General features: G+C 42.1%; 1 protein-coding gene and 2 long non-coding RNA genes across 6 annotated transcripts in view; 2 read left to right on the top strand and 1 right to left on the bottom strand.

The window, feature by feature from the left end:
- CCDC150 (coiled-coil domain containing 150) overlaps positions 1-13,478 on the bottom strand; it is a 41,530-nt gene extending 28,052 nt beyond the window's left edge. Inside the window, exons 1-10 of one of the 4 annotated variants that reach the window (XR_009453725.1) lie at positions 13,369-13,478; positions 11,690-11,853; positions 10,220-10,440; positions 9,928-10,106; positions 7,995-8,063; positions 6,581-6,697; positions 5,359-5,488; positions 3,160-3,203; positions 1,084-1,176; positions 14-138 (exon numbers count right to left, since the gene is read on the bottom strand). Coding sequence is in view for 3 of the 4 variants with exons in the window: in XM_059702638.1 (XP_059558621.1) it covers positions 14-138; positions 1,084-1,176; positions 3,160-3,203; positions 5,359-5,488; positions 6,581-6,697; positions 7,995-8,063; positions 9,928-10,106; positions 10,220-10,440; positions 11,690-11,853; positions 13,369-13,380 (1,154 nt within the window). In the remaining variant the exon portion in view is untranslated. Of the gene's footprint in view, positions 1-13; positions 139-1,083; positions 1,177-3,159; positions 3,204-5,358; positions 5,489-6,580; positions 6,698-7,994; positions 8,064-9,927; positions 10,107-10,219; positions 10,441-11,689; positions 11,854-13,368 lie in introns of those variants that run through there. The other 3 variants (XM_059702638.1, XM_059702639.1, XM_059702640.1) reach the window with 3 other exon arrangements.
- Positions 6,943-9,790, top strand: LOC132238095 (uncharacterized). The gene is made up of 3 exons (XR_009453728.1): positions 6,943-7,026; positions 7,285-7,427; positions 9,676-9,790. It is a non-coding gene; the product is annotated as an uncharacterized LOC132238095 (long non-coding RNA).
- A 248-nt stretch (positions 13,479-13,726) lies between the features above and the next one.
- On the top strand, positions 13,727-18,508 carry LOC132237905 (uncharacterized). Its single transcript, XR_009453690.1, has 4 exons — positions 13,727-13,780; positions 14,357-14,496; positions 17,266-17,417; positions 17,506-18,508. It is a non-coding gene; the product is annotated as an uncharacterized LOC132237905 (long non-coding RNA).
- The last annotated feature ends 1,044 nt before the right edge of the window (positions 18,509-19,552 follow it).

Genomic DNA, 19,552 nt, shown 5'->3' with positions numbered 1-19,552 from the left:
ACAAGTGACTTACAGATGTGCCTGGAGTTGAGTTTTCTCATTCTTAAGATTCTGCAGCTCACTTGTGATACTGGCATGGGCTGCATCCAGCAGTGAGTTTTGTTCTTGAAAAGTCTGTGTCACCCTTTTCTGCTCTACCTGAGTGTTAGAAATAATATTAAAAGCTGAGGCTCCAGAAAGTCATTGGATAGGGTTTCATTCATAACTGATCAAAGATACTGAATTAGCTTAAAAACACAAATTTTATATATAGGGTGTCCCCCCAAAATATATATACACACTTTGAATACTTATAAAGGTAGTGTTTATTAAGATACATTTTCAAAATTGAGCTATCAGCTGTTAAAGTGTGTATTCATTTTTTGGAACACCCTGTATATATAAAACCTCTTTAAAAATTTTTTCATTTTAATGCCTTTCTTTGGCCCCACTCTAATTTGACAATTCTATAATTTTATAGCTCTATTAGCCAAGAAAAATCAAGATTTATTATTTACCCAGCTTGCTGCAAAATTCATAAAACTCCTAAAATGAGTATATTTGTAGAACTCATAGGGCCCTCTGAGAACTTGTCTACCTGCATATTTGGTGACTCTTCTCCATACACATACATATGTAAAAAAATCAGTGAAATTTGGAACTACTATCCCATAGAAAACGGGCACACCTCCTCCAAAATCCAGCCAGCATTTATGAGGTACCTACTGTGCTATTTGCTACAGAGCATAAAAGAAAGTATCAGACACAGCCCTTGACACTGAACTGCTTGTAAGTTTATAAGAGGAAAGAAAGGTATATACTATTTAAAGAGTAAATTAGAAAGCAAACAAAGGCAAAGTATGAACTAGTGCATGACCTAGCAGTATATCTCATAAACTCATGTGTCATAGGAATTTGGAGAGTGAAATGAGAAATGTAGTTAATTTGATAATATTTCACAGATGAAGTAGATCTTATGAAAATTAAAATTTGGATGATGGCAATGGTATGAAAATATATAATCAGGATAAATCTTGGCTTTCGGTTCCTTAACTGAACAGAATTAAGTAACATCTAAAAAACTAGAGAAATGAGAAGACTTACCTGTACTTTCTCTGCTGCTTCATGAAGGGATATTATTTCAGACCTCAAATATGCATTTTTCTCATGTTCCTGGTTGAGAGACATCTGCACATTCTATAGGAGAAAACATTTTCTCTCTCTTTTACATGTATGATCTACTATTACATGCATCTCTCTCAAAACACCTGCTCTGTCCCAGACAAGAAAAACTAAAGGACTTCATTACCATTAAACCAGCTTTATAAGAAATGTGAAAGGGTCTTTTTTAAGTAAAAAAGGAAAGGCCATAACCAGAAATAAGAATAGATGAGAAAGAAAAACTTCACAGGAAAAGCTAAATATTCAATAAATACAGCAAATCAGACACTTAAAAAGCTGCTATGAAGGTTTAAAGATAAAAGTATCAAACTCAACTCAAACAACAATTACATACTTTGTGTTTGCACAACATAAAAATCTAAACTATGACATCAATAACATAAATCATGAAGAGGAGGAGTAAAAATGTAGTCCTTATAGAATATACAAGGTGTCCCAAAAAATGACTACACATACTTTGAATAATTATAAAGGTAGTGTTCATTAAAATACATTTCATTTTAAAAATTGAGCTATCAGATGTTACAGTGTGTATACATTTTTAGGGACACCCTGTATATGAACTTAAAACACCTATCACATTAAAATGGAGTGCTATAGATAACAATGATATACATATACCTCATGGTAACCACAAACCCAAAACCTTACAAGATACACAAAGAACAAAGAGGAAGGAACCTAAACAAAACACTAAATGAAAACAGCAAATTATATGGAAGAGATCAAGAAGAAAGGAACAGAAGACAACTATGAAAAAACAAAAACAATTAACAAAATGGCAATATATACATACTTATCATTAATTACTCTAAATGTAAATGGATTAAATGCTCCAACAAAAAGACACAGTGTAGCTGAATGGACTGAAAATCATGACTCACCTATTTGCTACTTACAAGGGACTCACTGCAAATGGAAAGACACATACAGACTGCAAGTGAACAGATGGAAAGAGATATTCCATGCAAACAGAAATGAAAAGAAAGCTGCAATAGCATTGATTACATTAGACAAAATGTAATTAGACTTTCAAACAAAAAATGTAAAACAAGTCAAAGAAGAACATCCATAATTATAAAGTCAACCCAAAACGAGGTTACAATGATTGTAAATATCTATGCACCCAATATAATAACACCTAAATATATAAAGTAGTTAATAGTGGATGTAAAGGAAGAAATCCACAGTAATACAATAGTAGAGAATTTTAATACCCAACTCACATCAATGGATAGATCCAGACCAAAAAATTAATGGCCTTAAATATTACATTAGACGAGATCAACTTAACAGACACTTATAGAACATTTCATCTGAAAACTGCAGAATACACATTTTTTTTTTCAAGCGTACATAGAACATTTTCCAGGATAGATCATTATTAGGCCACAAAAATAGTCTCAATACATCCAAAAAAACTGAAGTCATTTCAAGCATGTTCTATGATCATAGGGGCATAAAACTAGAAATCAACTTCAGGGAGAAAACTTAAAAAAACACTCATATGTGGAAGCTAAACAACACACTACTAACCAACCAACAGATCAAAGAGGAAGTCAAACGAGATTTAAAAAAACTATCTTGAAACAAATGAAAATGAAAACACAACTTTCCAAAATTTATAGGATGTGGCAAAAGCAGTTCTAAGAAAGAAGTTCATAACTATACAGGCCTACCTCAAGAAACAAGAAAATCCCAAATAAACAATATAATTCTACACCTAAAGGAACGAGAAAAAGAACAAACAAGCCCACAGTAAACAGATGGAAGGAAATAGTTAAGATTAGAGCAGAAATACATGAAATAGAAACTTTAAAAAATAGAAAAGATCAATAAAAGATCTGGTTGACAATTGTTCTGAATATGCAACTCACACCAAGGTTTTTAAAAATAAAGATTTTAGAAGAATCAGGACTATAAACCAACACGAGTGAGGAACTATCGCTTAGTGAAGAGAGGAAAGACACCTCTGCATTCTCCAGCCTCAGAACTTACCTTATTTTCTTCAGCCAACTTGGAAATAAGGTCATCTCTAGAAACTAAAAACAGAGTCCACATCACTACGATGATAATGACGCAGTGCAACTACACCGAAACCACACAGTATGTTTGCTCTTAGAAGCTTTGATTTTCTTTCTTTTTGCTTGTGTTTTGTGGCAATAAGGAGGATACAAGTATTTCTAACACTTCTTTATAGAAACTAAGTCAGGAAATTATCAAGAAACTGATCCAGAGCCACGCTAAGGGAAATGAGGTCACATTTCACCCGATGCACAGGTGATGATGAATCTGAGAGACTTTCAGCCAGGGGCCACACAACCAGAAGCTTTTTCTTCAAGAGATCCCTCTAGCAGAGGCTCACAGAGACAGGGAGGTCAGTTTAGTAGCTGTGGCAGTAACCGAAGCGTAAAACATTGAGAGCTGGCTCTAAGGTAATGACAGTGGGGTGCGGAGGGCAAGCAGACTCGTGAAGTAACAAGCAGGGGTAACTGTCAGGTCATGGTGGGGGACAGGTAGGACAAAGGCAACAGACAGATGAATCCACGAAAATATCTAGCGTTCAGACTGGGGCAGCAGGGAAGACGGTGAGGGGCAGGTTTGGGGACAGAATGAACAAGGACCGTAATACTTGTGTCTTCATCATGCGTTCTGACGCAGCTGAAAGGCACCATGTATAGATGTTTAGTTGGCAGTAACATTGCATCTGGAGCTCAGGAGGATTTTGTGTGGAGAAAAAAGACTTTCAACTACAGAGAGTATGTAGGGTGAAAATAAAACCAAAGACTGAAAGAGGGGAACAGTTTTAGTCCCAGCTATCCTCTTTACTGTGGGTCCTTGGATAGCGATCTTATTTTTTTTAATGGCTTCTATTTTCTTATCTTTCTCACAAGGCTGCTGAAAGGCTCGAATGAGATAATGCGGTAGCACCATACAACGTAACACATTTTCGTAGCCATGCAATCATAGGAAGACAGAAATTATCTTGGGGCATCATCAGTGAGAATGTCAATCAATAACTCACTACTCAACAACTATCAGGAAAAAGCGTACTTTCTGCTAAAGCAGTAAGTCAGAACCCTGAATGGGTTGCCCTGTGCTCTGTTTTTCATGATTTTCATTTTCCCTTTTGGTATTCCCTGCCCCTACCACAACCAGCGAGCAGAGAAGGCACACTAGCAAGAACACTGGGCCTGGAGTCAAGAGATCCAGGTTCAGCCACATTTCACCATTTTATTCCTTCTGTAACTCTGGGAAGCATGCATGTTATATGAGGTCATTACTGTGAAAGTTCTGTGTAAACCACTGAAGTGTATTCATATGTGAGGCACATTCCTGTAACTCTGTGATCTCTAGAGCCAAGACTATCTGAAAACTACTTTACAACTATGTATTAAAAACAGTAGCCCTAGCTGGTTTGGCTCAGTGGATAGAGCATCAGCCTGTGGACTGAAGGGTCCCAAGGTTCAATTCTGGTCAAGGGCACATGCCCCAGTTGGGAGCTCGATCCCCAGTAGGGGGCGTGCAGGAGGCAGTGGATCAATGACTCTCATCATTGATGTTTCTATCTCTCCCTCTCCCTTCCTTTCTGAAATCAATAAAAATATATAAAAATAAAAACAGCAGCAGAGTAAGGGCCGATGGGCTGAAGAAGCATGACTCTGAGAAACCTGGGATCAAGTCTAGACTCTTCCATTTCTTAGCTCTGACACCTCTAAGGATGTGGTTTATGCATCTGTACAATGAGAAGATTAATCTAAACTCCAAGGCACCTTACATCCATTTCTATAAATAGAGGTGAACCAAAATAAACTGGTAACTTGAAGAATGGTGAGTCTGACATGATAAATGATTAGAATCAGTAGGTTAGCAAGGATTAATGGCTTTATTTCCTTATTAACATTCCATTATCCAATATTCAATCTAGATTCTAGAAACCAAATGTTCCCAAGTCCACAAACGCTTAAATAAATTTGAAAAAAATATCTAAATAAAAATAGTTTACAATTAAGAGGGTCACCAACATTCTCTTTTCTCAGTGCCACAGATAGAAAGGCAATCAGCATTTTTTTTACATTCAGGCCCATGGGAAATACTAATGACACTGGCCACTTCAAGAATTTGGGATCTGAAGAGTTTTTGCATAAAATCTCAAAAAACTAACTACAATGTAATTTCTAGCACCTATTCCCATACCTAGGTCAGACTTGAGCTGTAAGACAGCAGCCTCCAACTCTCCTTTCTTTTGTTGCTCCTGTGCCAGTAGTTCTTGAGTGTTCTGTATAGAACTGCGTAGCGACAGGCAGTTTTGCTGCAAAATTTGTACCTGAAATTGTACAAGAAAAACTCCTTTTCTGTAAGGTAAAGATTCTAATAAACTACCTTATAGCACATGTGTGAGGCATCACTGGAGGAGAAGGGAGTTCACCTCCACGTTACAGTTGAGATCTCTACAGAGGCGGGGCCTCAGCCGTGCTGGCCAATGGAGCTCCCTGTGCACACCACACAGCAGGCACAGTCACAGTGACTGTCGAGCTCTTGAAATGAGGCCAGAGTGAGTGAGAAACTGAATTTTTAATTTTAAAAAAATTTAAATTTAAATTTAAATAGCCACATGACTCGTGGCTACCATACTAGCAGTGCAAGTCATAGCAATGAAGGACCACTTACAAATTCCTTAGGAATTCCCTTTGTAATTCTACTGTGCAGGACAGCCATCAAAATAATTAAGTTAAAATAATGGATAACATAATAATTAAGTTATTAATTGTTAATTAAATAATGATTAGTTAAAATAATATTAGGTTAAAGTAAAGATTATATATTCCCATGATAGGTATTCAACTGAGCCACTCGGCCAGGGTATAAGTCTGCATTTTTACTAATTGCCTTAAATTGCTTAGAATTGAAAATATTCTAAATTACAGATAGGTACTCCAAATAACAAGTATGACAAAGGCAAAAACAGTATATTAAAATAAATAGTGAGACTTGAAAACAGACCTGTAAACACATCCCTGATTATTTTACTTATTGGTATTTTCTGCTCTAAGTATTAGCTCAGTTTAATTTTTATTTCCTATCCACATCCCATACAAATACCATGAGGCCAGGGTAATGCCTTCCAAGGTCAAACTCTGGATAGAGATTAATGATGTGGTGGGAAGGATCCTGTCCCAGGAGCTAAGCACTCACCTCTCAAAGCCTGAGGCAAATTAATCTCTGGTCCTCAGCTCCCTCATTCATAAACCGAGTGTCAGACTGAATGATAGCAGATCCTTTCTTATTTAAAATAGTAGTAACATAAAGAAAAGTTAATAATTTAATAAATCTAAAGGAAATTATCAAAACTACAGGCTAATAGGTAAAACGGTCGGCTTTTCTCTTTCCTAAAGATAAGGAGAGGAAAGATGTCTACCTGCTTGCGTTCCACCTCCACTGCTGCCCCCATCTCTTGTATTTTGAGCAGCATGGCCGATCCAGAGTTCTCAAGAGAAGTCCTCAGGCACTTTTCCTGAGACAGCTGTCTCCGCAGCTACAGAGCAACAGTGCAGTTAGGCAAGACCCAGGAACATCAGAGCAGCTTAACAAAGGTCAGAGTCACTTGGGAAGTTTGCCAGACATGCCATCTCACCCCCAAACATCCTTCACTAGCTTATGACTACTCAGAAACAGGCTTCTGTTTTTCTCTAATGAGTAATCTTCCAAGAAATAGAGTCAAATTTGTTGTTCTTATCCTATAGTGTAAGTCTGTTTCCCAAATTTCAGGTCAAGGCTCACTAACAAGCTGCAAGCAGCACTTGGAAAAGGAAAAACAAAGAATACAAAGCAAGTATGAGAGCACACAGCAAAGAATAAGAAACAGTAAGTACCGCTTCATAAATGTCTGTGTACATGTACATGTGGGCAGTGTTGCAGTGTAAATAGATATCTTAGAATGGGCTGTTGTGAAAAAGTTTGAAAAACACTAATATCATACCTTAGGATATGGATTTTCTGTGTTTCTTTCTGGCTATCTATTTTTAAATCTTATTTCCCTATATTTTGATTTCCTCATCTATATATTTTTATCCCGTAGTATTATAAACATACTTCTGAAAGCTTATTTCATTCTGTTCTGAGATTTAAAGGTCTAAACAAATACTGAAGTAACTTAAATAGCAGACAACACTGACACTCAAGAATTGGGGTCCACTACCTTATTCTCTCAATAAATGACAGTAAAGTGAATCAGAGATAAAAGAAAGAGTCTCTTCTATCATGAGGTAAGAAGATTCTTTCCAGCTTAAACTGGGAATTGCAACATGCCATTGATTTTATGAAGTCATATTAATATTGAGGTTTCTAGGCCACTGTGTATACTGCGTAATTCTTCTATTTTCAGCTGCAAATTTTTAGACCAACAACTTTTAGCAGCCACCTGCTTCACAATTCCCAATCAACAGAGTTTTATCTCCTAAAACTCAGGCTGAAATGGAGGTTTCACAGTACAATTAGATGAGCAGGCTGACTAAAAGCTCTTTACTTTAAACACAACTGCAGTTTGAAAGGTCTTTGTATGATGGTGCTCAGTTACTCTAGTAACGGGCAACCGCATGGATTCTGCGGTAACCATTTCCCTCCGGGCTCTGCTTTATGGCTGTATCGAGGCAAAAGGAAGTCTTATGCCAAAACGCAGGCGCTTTCACTTAAATGTCATGTGACGTATTTTTAACTCCTCCTATTACACAGTCACATATTTCCTTCTTCAAAGGTTTCTGTTCATCCTACTTTCTTGACTTTTCTCATGCCATTCCAATGCCCCTGCACCCTCCAGCATCTTTTTACCTTACCTCCTGAACTTTAAGGTTCATTTTACGCTTTGTGGTCTTCAGCTCCTCTTCCATAATGGCTGCATTCTTCTAAAAGTAGAAGAAGAAAGGGTTACAAGTGATCTGCAATGGCCGGGAGTAACTATCTAGACTTCTATCTGGCAACCTATAAATGCTATTCTGAATACAGTTATCAATACTTCTCATTGTGAGTCTGAAGCCATTATGATGAGATTATTACTTTGGTTCATGACTTCTATAATTTTTCCGTCTAGATCATAAAAAGGGATTAGTCACACTCACTTCCTATGTATGATTTAATAACTGGAGGAGAGCCTGGGAACTGATAGAAATTTTTCTTACAGAGCATATTCCTACTTCTTTAAGTACTATACTCTGCTAGGCTCAAGATGACGCATGCTTAGGAGTTCAGGATGAAAAACACAGCTTTCACAATGGATTCTCTTCTATATTATTACTAAAGGCAGCACGTATGTGAAACCTCAGGAGTCGTCTTGGTCCTCTTTCCTCCCTTCAGGCCCTACCCAGCACCATATTCTAGCGCATCTATCTTCTCAGACCATCCTCTTCTTAAATGCCACGACCCTGACTCAGAACTAGGAAGGCTCACGCCTCCAATAATGCAATGCGTTCCTAAGTCTTTCCCGGCCTCCCAGCTCTTCTCCTGACTTCCCCTGTAATCAATGCCCCACACTTCTGCCAGATTAGTGTTCCTTACGTCATTGCCCTATCCAAAACTTTAATCACCCCCTCCAATCAAACCCGACTACTCATTCTTGATTCTGAGACCCTCTGTAACAGTGGTCGCCAAGTGGTGGTCCGCGGAGCACTGGTGGTCTGTGAGGACCGAAAGGTTGGCGCCCGCTGCTCTATGTGACCCTGAGCCAATTTCCAACTTATTTCCCACAGACAAATGTTCTCTCCTGTCAGGCTAGTTGATGCATTTCCCCCTAACTGCACCCAGTAGAAAGATCTAGGTTCAAACCTGGGTCATGGGAAGAAGACAGGGAAGTATGATCTTGGAGAAGTGCCTTCTCTCGGCCTCCAGTACTCTCATCATTAAAATGGAGACAATAATATCCTACATCAACAGGTTTTGCGAGGATTAAACAAAATAACCTGTTCAACATCTATTACACTGCCTGGTCTGTGGCGGGAAAACAAAATTGTTAGTTTATTTTCCTTGTCTTTATTCTTTTTTTTTTTTTTTTAAATATATTTTACTGATTTTTCACAGAGAGGAAGGGAGAGAGATAGAGAGTTAGAAACATCGATGAGAGAGAAACATCGATCAGCTGCCTCCTGCACATCCCCCATCAGGGATGTGCCCGCAACCCAGGTACATGCCCTTGACCGGAATCGAACCCAGGACCTCTCAGTCCGCAGGCTGACGCTCTATCCACTGAGCCAAACCAGTTTCGGCTCCTTGTCTTTATTCTTTGCTGCCTGAGTGTGTGCGACCTGAAATGCCCTCACCTCACCACTTTGTCTTCTAAAACCTCTTTCTGGAAGCCTACCCTGACCAATATATTCTAGAGGAAAAGATAGGGTATGTGCACCCTCTCAAACCCATCCAACACAGAACTCTTCAATATTCGCTTACTGCCCTATACTTGTCCATTAACATTCCACGCCTTTATTTTGTCTGTTTCATTTTTCAAGCTATGCCTTGTTCTCCCAGGTGGCAGAGAAGCCCTTAAAGAGCACAGACTACCTCATATCGCTGGGCCCTCAGCCGTGTGCACCGTGTAAGGGCTCTATAAATACTCAGTTACTGATAGCACACCTCGTTGAAGTTAGCCATGTAGATACATTTTAAATGTCGAGAATCCTCACATCAACACCACCTATTTTTAAAAGTCAGTCTGACAGGCCTGTTGCCTCCTCCAACCCACTCCTACTGCGAGTGTGTTTCTGAGCTCTCCACCCAGACCTTCGTCTCCGAGGCCATCTCCAGCGTGGCAGTCAGCCTCTGCACCTCCTCCTGGGCCTTGTCTTCCTCCTCTTTCACGTCTCTTAGTTGCTGGCGCAAATTCAGCACTTCCAGGTGCAACAGCTTCAGGTCCTGGGAGTGCTCCTCCTGCATTGTGTTCAGTCGGTCCTTCAGAAACGCTGCCAGACAGCACGGGAGGGTCAGAGAGCAGCGGGACGCGCAGGAAGGAAAAGCATCGTCCACTCATCAAGCACGCACACAGCACCGCACTCCCACGCCCTCTTCTCTCTACCTGCTTTCTGTGGGTTCATGTCCCTCTCAGTCTGCAGACAAAAGATACTCATCTTCAAGGACTGGATGAGGCTTTCCAGGTGGCACATTCGATTCACCAGAAACTCACAGTTCTTCCATAAAATATCCGTTTTTCCCGAACAAGTTACTTCACTCTGGATACGACTAGTGATGTTCTGGTTCTCAGGTGCTTCTAAACACTCTGGGGTTTCAAACTGGTTTCTGGACAAAGATCCCAAAACAACAAAATTATGCAATGCAGTGGGTACGACCGGGATGGCAACCAGCCAATCAATGCACTATTTCTACTAAGAATAAAAATCACACTTAGTTAACAAGCAGCTGTTATTCCCTCCAAGTTTACATGTAGAGAGCACTATTAAGTAAAAACTATGTGGGATGGACAAAGATCACTGACTTTTTAATGGCTGCTTATTTCAATATGAACTTGTCATAAACTTTTTGTATGTAAAAAGCTGTGATACATAAAACATGGTAAAGTCTAATTCTGTAATAGTGAACTAAGAATTAAAGTTAGCATGTAAGCAATATACTCACATTTTTAAAAAAATATTTAAACAAGGCTAGAATAAACACTCCTTTCCTGTTCCAACATACTCAACATGTATAAACATTTAATCTTTAACTGCTGAAGAGTTCTTTACTCTCTGGGTGCTATAATACCAACTAGACTAATTTAGGTCTTTATGAGAGGCACACAGGAAATATAGAGGCACACCTCAGAGATATTGCAGGTTTGGTTGCAGACCACAACAATAAAGCAAGTACTACAATCAAGTGAGCTGTAATCCTTTTGCTGGTGGAGGGACTAGCCTTCAATGTAAAAAAAAAAAAAAAAAAAAAAAAAATGCATTATCTAGGAAGTGCAATAAAATAAAGTGCAATAAAACAAGGTATGCCTGTGTGTACTTTTAAATAAATCATACCAGTAAATCTGATATTGGGTGTTTTTGCACCTAGATTTCTCAGGCCATTGATAATCCAACATTTAATGGTAATAACTTCTTTAGTAGCACAAGGGGAGAAAAAGAACCCAATTTTTTTTTTAGTACCTCATTCTAAATTATAAAATTTTAAGAACTAAAACCTCTCTTTTAATTTACAATAAATCTGGGAAAAGAAAATGACCATCTTAATGGCATGAATCAAGGTTAGATGTCCACCTAACCTAACAAAGCCAATTTTTGATTTACAAAATAAGAACCAAACTTTTTTCTCATTACACAAAAAATTACATGTTGGTTTTAAATCAGGTGTCGACAGTAAACGGGATATGGAATATCTGTTTAGGGGAATCGTGGTAGTAGCTCTCTCACAGGATGCAACTGGAAGCTATTATTTCTCAGTTCTTTTGTAAACACCTGTTTCATCTGCCAAACAGGGCACCCCGTGACTCCTTATTAATAACCAGTGACAGCCCGCAGTGAGTGAGTTCATGTCCACTTGTTACCTTTTTGCACCCAAGTCCAACATGATTAGGTCATCCCTCAGAGAGCTGGTCTGCTCCTCAACGATCCTCATCCTCTGCTCCAGGACTGTGACTGTTTCAGAAGCTGTAGCACTGATGTAGGTTGGAGAGACAACGGGTCTGGTTATCGTAGCTTCTATGTGCACCTGAGATTAAAGTCACCACGTTAGTGCAGTAGCTTCTATTATTTCTCAACACAGCCGCCGCCCCTTCCTGTGGTGGCACTGCACCCCCTGTCCTGTTGAGCTCAGAGGTGGTCCTGTGTCCTGTTTGGGCCAATGAAATGTGGGTGGAGCTTAAAGAGCTAACTTGTCCTTCACTGTCTCCATCTCTCCCCCACTCCCCGCCTTTGCATGAGATGGGCAACATCCCAGACAGGGCCTGCCAGATCCCAGAGGGAAGATGACATGAAGCACAACCATGACATCCAGTGCGACTGAGCAATAAGCGTATCCTCTATAATAAGGAGGGAATATGCAAATTAACCCTCATGCTCTCACGAGATGGCTGCCTACGACCAGGCCCGCAGGGGGGCTAATGAGGGACGACCAAACGACTGAACAGCAGGCTGTGTGGGGTGACCAGGCTGGCAGGTGGGGGGGGGGGGAGCAAGAGGGGCGACCAGGCTGGCAGGAGGGGCAGTAAGGGGTGACCAGGCTGGTAGGAGGGGCAGTTGGGGGTGACCAGGTCAGAAGGGGGGGGCAGTTAGGGGCAACCAGGCCAGCAGAGGGGGCAGTATGGGGTGACCAGGCTGGCTTGGGGGTGGGCAGTTAGGGGCAACCAGGCCGGCAGGGAGGGAGCAGATGGGGGCAACCAGAACCAGGCAGGCAGGTGAGCGGTTAGGAGCCAGCAGTCCAGGATTGTGAGAGGGATGTCCGACTGCGGGTTTAGGCCTGATCCTCGAGGGGCCCCGGATTGGAGAGGGTGCAGGCTGGGCTGAGGGGACACCCCGGCCCCCATGCATGAGTTTCGTGCACTGGGCCTCTAGTGTTGTTTTCTAAGCCACTGAGGCTGCTCCGTGGTCTGTTACTGCATCGCAGTAGCCTGTCCTCTCTGCCGCTTTCAGACACATCAGGACCTAGGATTTGGCTGGCAGAGTTCCAACCTCTCATCAGCAGACATTTTCGCTTCACTGGATAACAGAGACCAGGAAGGATTCGAGGACCGGGTGACAAGTCAGGGCCATGAGGAGTGTGTGGGCGGTCAAGCCGAACTAACGGGAGCTTTTCCAAATCAGGGTCAGATGCTGAAGCTCCTCCATCTTCAGCGCCTCGCGCAGGGCATGGGGCACTGGGGGGGGGAACCCCGGGGCAGGTCCGGGGGCCGCTGGGAAGAATGTCCATTCCTAGCACCCGCGTTCTCACAGACGGGCCGGGGGCAGGACAGGTGACCCCACCAGCTCCATCCGCACCGCCATGGCTGTCCTGGAGCCCGAAGCCTCCCCCGTCAGCCACCGCCGGGGCGATGCAAGACCTTCGCTTCCGACCGGCCTCGCCGGCCTCCCATGCAAAGGCGCCATGAAGCCGCGTCCTGAGGTCCGGAGACAAGACCGGACAAGGCCCGCGAGGGGGACAGGGGGCGGGGGCGGCCTCTCCGAGCCGGACTCCCTCCCTCGGGCCCGCACCCGCGCTCGGCTCAGCCGCCAGGGCTCCCAGCCTCACCCCACTGTCCATCGGTCCGCCTGTGGCTCCGCCCCGCAGCAGGAGGGCCGGTTTCCATAGAACTAAATCCGTGTTTTAAACCAACCCGCTCCCCGGCGCGATCCGTCCCGTAGGCAGGCGCGCCCGCGGCAGGGCATGCCGGGAACTGTAGTTTTCCCGGCCCAGGAGGGCCCTCCGCCCGGGGCGGGATCCAGACCGGCATCCGGCATCCGGCGGCGCGCCCGGGACGCGCAGCCCCGTGACCCGGATGACGACAGGGCGGCATTGTGCCCGCACGCGGGGCACGCCGGGACATGTAGTTCCCCCCCTCCCCTCCCGGAGTCCCAGGTCCGTCTCCTTCTGCAGTTAGTGGTCCGGTTCCCCGCGAACGCGCGGCGTTTGGGTGCTTCGGCCAACGCACACCCTGCGGCAGGTGAGAGTCCGAGATCAGAAAACGCTTTCCGTTTGGGGAGGACGAAAGGATCAGGCAACTTCTGAACAGAAAAGAACACATATAGTTTATGAGCATGAAAATGGGTAAACATACGGAGTTCACACATTCTTCCCCTTAAAGGAAAAAAACCGAGCTCCTTTTCATCCTCGCCTGTGCTGGCCAGATGGGGAGGAAAGAGTATGGAATCTGCTCGCTTGTCTTGTGTCTCTTCCGGGTAATCCATTTCTCGCCTTGTAAGTGAATAGATATTTCTGAATCTGTCAGTAGCTAAGACACGAAAAAAAGTATTGAAAATAAAGCTGCAGCCGTTTCTTGGTTCTGCTGTCAGACTGGGGATTCACACTTAACCCGGAGCTTTCAACGGCGAAAGGACCACAGGGCTTTACGTTTCATGAGCTGCACAGAACACCTGTTACCCCTGCCAGGCCGATCCTTGGGGCGCAGCGGAGCAGAACCTCAGCCCTCAAGTGAATGCAGTCAGATCCCGGATGGGTCCTCCTTTGCTTAGCAAGGGCCTGACTGCATCGATCTGGTTATTACTCTATCCTCCGGTAGCTGCGCCTCAACGCGAGAGGGAGAGAATGTCCATCAAACCACAGCTGTGAGACATGGTCATCCAACGGCGAGCCCCTCCGCTGAGAGAGAGAGGAGCGCCGCAGACACTATTCAGAGGAAGGGGCCAAACCAAGCTTTCGGTAGGAAAAGTGGGGGGAGTAGTTTGGAGAGCCAATGCAAAAAGCAATTATCCTCTCGGTCTGTCCATTTTCTCTTGCAGTGACCTCTGATTTAGCTAGCTGCAGAGCTGAGGCATATAATCCAAACACTTCGAGGTAATGAGAGTTTTCACCTTCTCCTCCAATCTCCATATGAAGCAGCAGTCAGGGAGCCGTATTGATTAAATTTAGTGCCTTTCTCTTTCTCTACCATCCAGCAAACCATATAAGCATTTAACTCAAGCACTTACAGCGTTAGAGAAATAATATGGTCTTCCGTAAACTAATTCATCTGCTAGAGGACCAGTCTGGATACCCAAGAATTCATTACATTAGAAGTTTGTTTTATTGTTTTAAGTGCCCGCTTTTTCCCGATTTCCCTCTTGATTTTCAATTGATAAAATATTTTTATATTGTTGACCCCATTCAAATAACAAGATCTTTTCACATGGATTCCACGTGGATCACAGCCCTTCTCAGTTATGATATCATACAGCTGGTTTTCCAAGCACCCTTCCCAGTGAATCCTTCATGTTGCTAAAATGATCATTAAGAAGGTAAATCTGATTCTCAGTCCCTCCTTAAAGAAGCATTTAAAGGGCCCCCCTTTGAACTAGTAGTTTTCCATCGAACAGGATGAAGCCCAAACTGCTCATGGCTTCAGCTAATTCATCAGCCTCATCTGCACCTGGTCCCCCAGGGGCACCTGGAATTCAAGCCTCCTGGCAGACCTTTGTGATTGCAGACTCTGTGTCCTCTGCCAGGCTTGCCCTGCCTTTGTCAGTATGGTGAACTCAACAGAAATGTTACCTCTTCTGTGAGGCCATTCTATTCCCTCCCAAAGTACTTACTTACTGCACTGCCTTATAATTGTCGGTGTGTCTTATCTCCCCTTAATTAGACTGTAGGCCAGCGGTTCTCAACCTGTGGGTCGCGACCCCTTTGGTGGTCGAACGACCCTTTCACAGGGGTCGCCTAAGACCATCCGGCATATCAGATATTTACATGACGATTCATAACAGTAGCAACATGACAGTTATGAAGTAGCAACAAAAATAATTTTATGGTTGGGTCACAACATGAGGAACTGTATTTAAAGGGCCCGAAGGTTGAGAACCATTGCTGTAGGCTATTTGAGGACAGGAGTTTTGTTGTTTTTATTTTGATCTTTTTATTGTCAACACCAAATACAACGCCTGGCACACAGTAGATGCTTGGTAAGTCCTTGTTACACGAGCGAATTAGCGAATACATTTTGAACACTTCTACGAAAGAAGCTGTGTCTCATTCCCTTGACTATTTGCATATTCAGTCTGTAGGCCGGGAAAAGGCATGTGCTTTCTCAGCAATGAGTTGACATTGCAGATACACCAATGACAGCAGAGTTACCCACAACCATACTCTGTGGGTAAAGAAGTGCAAACACACAAAATTTAGTTTCCATATCTTGGGACAATGAGACATGAGAATGCAAATTCACTAACCGGTTTCTCACCTCACGTGGACAGCCAAACCTTTGTCAAGTATTAGCTCTGGGTGTGAAGATTAGAATTTGGAGGAGTCTCTTAGTTGTTTTTGTGTTTTTTTTTTTTTTAATATACTTTATTGGTTTTTGACAGAGAGGAAGGGAGAGGGATAGAGAGTTAGAAACATCGATGAGAGAGAAACATCGATCAGCTGCCTCCTGCACATCTCCTACTGGGGATGTGCCCGCAACCAAGGTACATGCCCTTGACTGGAATCGAACCTGGGACCCTTCAGTCTGCAGGCCGATGCTCTATCCACTGAACAAAACCGGTGAGGGCATCTTAGTTTTTAATAAGCTGGTGAATCGGTCCAGGGCTGTGAAGATACCATCTGTTAGTTGAATTCGTCTTTAGTAATAATCCCATATAATAAAGAGCTAATATGCTAATTAGACTGGACGGCAGAACTACCTTCCAGAACGACCTTCTGGATGACCTTCTGGAATGACCAGTGGGTGGAGCCAAGGGGCGGCAGGGCTGAGCCCCTTGCACGAATTTCGTGCATTGGGCCTCTAGTGCTTCTTATAAGATCTCTGGCGGCAGGCACACCAATAAAACTTTGTGAAAGTAGATTCTACTGACCAAACAAGACTAAGGTCCAAGTTCTGGTGATGTTGCTGCAGCTTCATTTTAATCCCCTAAGGTTATTCTTTTGGTCTTAATGGGGTAATGCATACTAAGGAAGAAACACGAGTGTTCTCTCTAAAGTGTCTCACACAGTTCAGCTGTCTGGTAGTTCTGATTGAGTAGTAACAACAGTGTACATCATCTTTTGAATCTGTTGCCTCACTTGATCCTAGCTGTAACCCGAAGATGTAGTGCTTACATTCCCATTCTGTCGTTGAGACCACCGAGATTGGGAGAAGTTAAGTAATTTGCCTAGAGCCATACAGCCAGTAAGTGACAGAATTATTTGGACTTGATTCTCTCTCTCTCCAATGAAACCAAAAGCTAGTTCTTCGAATGAAAATCAGTAAAACTCATGAACTGTTTGTTGACCAGGCTGGCCAAGAAAAAAAGAGAGAAGACAAAAATTATAGAGATTAAAAGGATAACGAGGAAAGACTATAAACAACTCCATGTACATAAATTGACAACTTAAAGTCCTTATGAGACACAAACTAATTAAACGCACTAAAAAATAATAACCCAGTAGCCCTATACGTATTTTCTGTTTTCAAATTCATTGGTTGTTTTCCCTTCTTACGTTTATTATTTAAGCCAGAGCACTTAGAGAGTAAAGGGACGCCAAGGCAAAAAGCACAAACTGGAAATGTTGCAGGAACTCAAGGGTAGATGGTCATCCTGCCTACGGGATACGTGGAATGCGAAAAGTCATGTCTGTCTCTTAAAACCACAGAAAGAAACATGCACATAGTCCATATCTTAAAGAACGTTAAGTTAAATGTAAGAGATGTATTCAGATAAGTATTCCTGAAAGTAATAATATTTCTCCTTGTTATAGTAATAAAGAATGAACCCAGCCCTTCAAAACACACGGCTCTGAGATAAGCTACAGGTGAACCGTACAACAAGGATGTATCTCCAAAATGTAGGGAATTTCAGGTGGTGTAAAAAGTGGAAATTAAAATGGCCTTTCATCCAGACATTGAATGCCAAACAATCAGTTTATAAATCTTAGTTCTCAGGATCTGTTTCTTTATTGCTATAGTTCTATGATTTCTTTATAGATATTTCTTAATTATATTTGGACACAGATGGTACCTTGCTACAATTGTGGTAGCCCCCTACAGAATATAAATATATATTCCACTATAAACATTCAAATTGAGATTAAGGGATCACTTGGGTATCTTGGTGAAACAATTATTAGATGGAAAAAGGCTCAATCTTCATAAAACATTATTTGATAAGATTATATTACCAAGTAGAATTGTTTCTCTTCTGGCCATCCACAAATAGAGAAATCCATATGCATGTTGCTTTCTTCATTGTTTCCCCATAACCATCAGTACAGAAGACCCACAAGGTAATACATCCAATCACACATATTGACAATAAAAATCAAGCTCCTACATTAGCTCTAAAGCACATATTGTCTCTTGAAACCTTTGACAGCTTGGCTGGTTTCATTTTTTACCCTCAGATACTCTCTTCCTGGAAAGCATCCTGGCTTCCTAAAATAGGTATTCGTGGAAAACACTCTCTCGCACTATAGTGTTACCAGGAGTCAGTTCCTTTACTTGCATAAACTGAACATCTCAATAAAGTAAAAAAGACTGCGCTTTCATCCTATGTAATAAAAGGCTAATATGCAAATTGTCCCCTCAGGAGTTCGACCGCTCGCTATGATGTGCGCTGACCACCAGGGTTATAAATAAGGGAAGAACATGAATGCTACCAGTACATTTAATAGGTTACCATAACATATCTGGTTTAGTTCTTTAGATTTTGTAGTCAGAATTTAGAAGAATAGTGTATATTGTGTAAGTTAAGGAATTGTATAAATTAGAGAGCAATGTTAGTTTTTGTGGTGTTATAGCAAGCGACCAAAGATTTGAAAAAGAAAGGGTATTGGGGTGATTTTTTAGAAGTAGGAGATTTGTTTTGGGAATAAAAATGTTCTAAAAGTGGTTGTGGTGATAGATGCACATATACTTTGCATATGCGAAATACAATAGAATTACACACATTCAATGTGTGAATTATATGGTATTTATTTAGCCATGTCTTTCCTTCCTCCCTCCCTCCCTCCCACCCTCCCTCCCTCCCTCCCTCCCTCCTTCCCTCCCTCTCTCCTTTCCTTGTTAATCTTATATTAGGATATTCTTTCCATTGCTTTTCAGAGAGTGGAAAGGAGAGAGGGGGAGAGAGAAAGGGGGGGGGGGGGGAGAGAAACATCTATGTGAGAGAGAAACTTCAATTGGTTGCCTTCTATACATGCCCTGACAGGGCCCAGGGATCAAACCTGTAACCCAGGCACATGCCCTTGACTGGAATTGAACCCGTGACCCTTAGGTGTGTGGGCTGGTGCTCTAGCCGCTGAGCCACAATGGCCAGAGCGCCATCTCTTGTTCTTTGAAACTGCCCATACCTCTGTAAAGTTCCTTCATTCCCTTGCTCTCATTACCCTGTTGAGTGTGTCATCAGCTTCTTGCTGGGATCCTACCCATATTAGGATTGAACCATAGTATATCTTGCATCTGGACATATACACATAGAGAAAAATGTTACCAAATCCCAGAAATTTAAAAAAAAAAAAAGATGGAAATGATATGCACCAACTTCAGGTAGTGGTTATTTTTAGAGGAGAAGAAGGAAGAAAGTGAGAATTAGGGTTAATTTAGCTATATATAAACTGTCATCGTTCTAAAAAAATAGTATCGAACAAACAGAAACTAAAATAAATACGGCAAATAATTAGTGCTTTTTAAAACTCAGTGATGGACACATGCACGTCTCTTTCCTCTTTTGGAAAAATTGAGAAATGAAATGAAATGAATCTTATTTCAGATCGAAGCCTGTTGGTAAAAGGACCTGCTCTGTGGGAG

Source organism: Myotis daubentonii, chromosome 7, assembly GCF_963259705.1.
Source record: "Myotis daubentonii chromosome 7, mMyoDau2.1, whole genome shotgun sequence".
Taxonomy (NCBI): Eukaryota; Metazoa; Chordata; class Mammalia; order Chiroptera; family Vespertilionidae; genus Myotis; species Myotis daubentonii.
The sequence above is the reverse complement of the archived record's forward strand: the minus strand, read 5'-3'. Positions and strand labels throughout refer to the sequence as shown.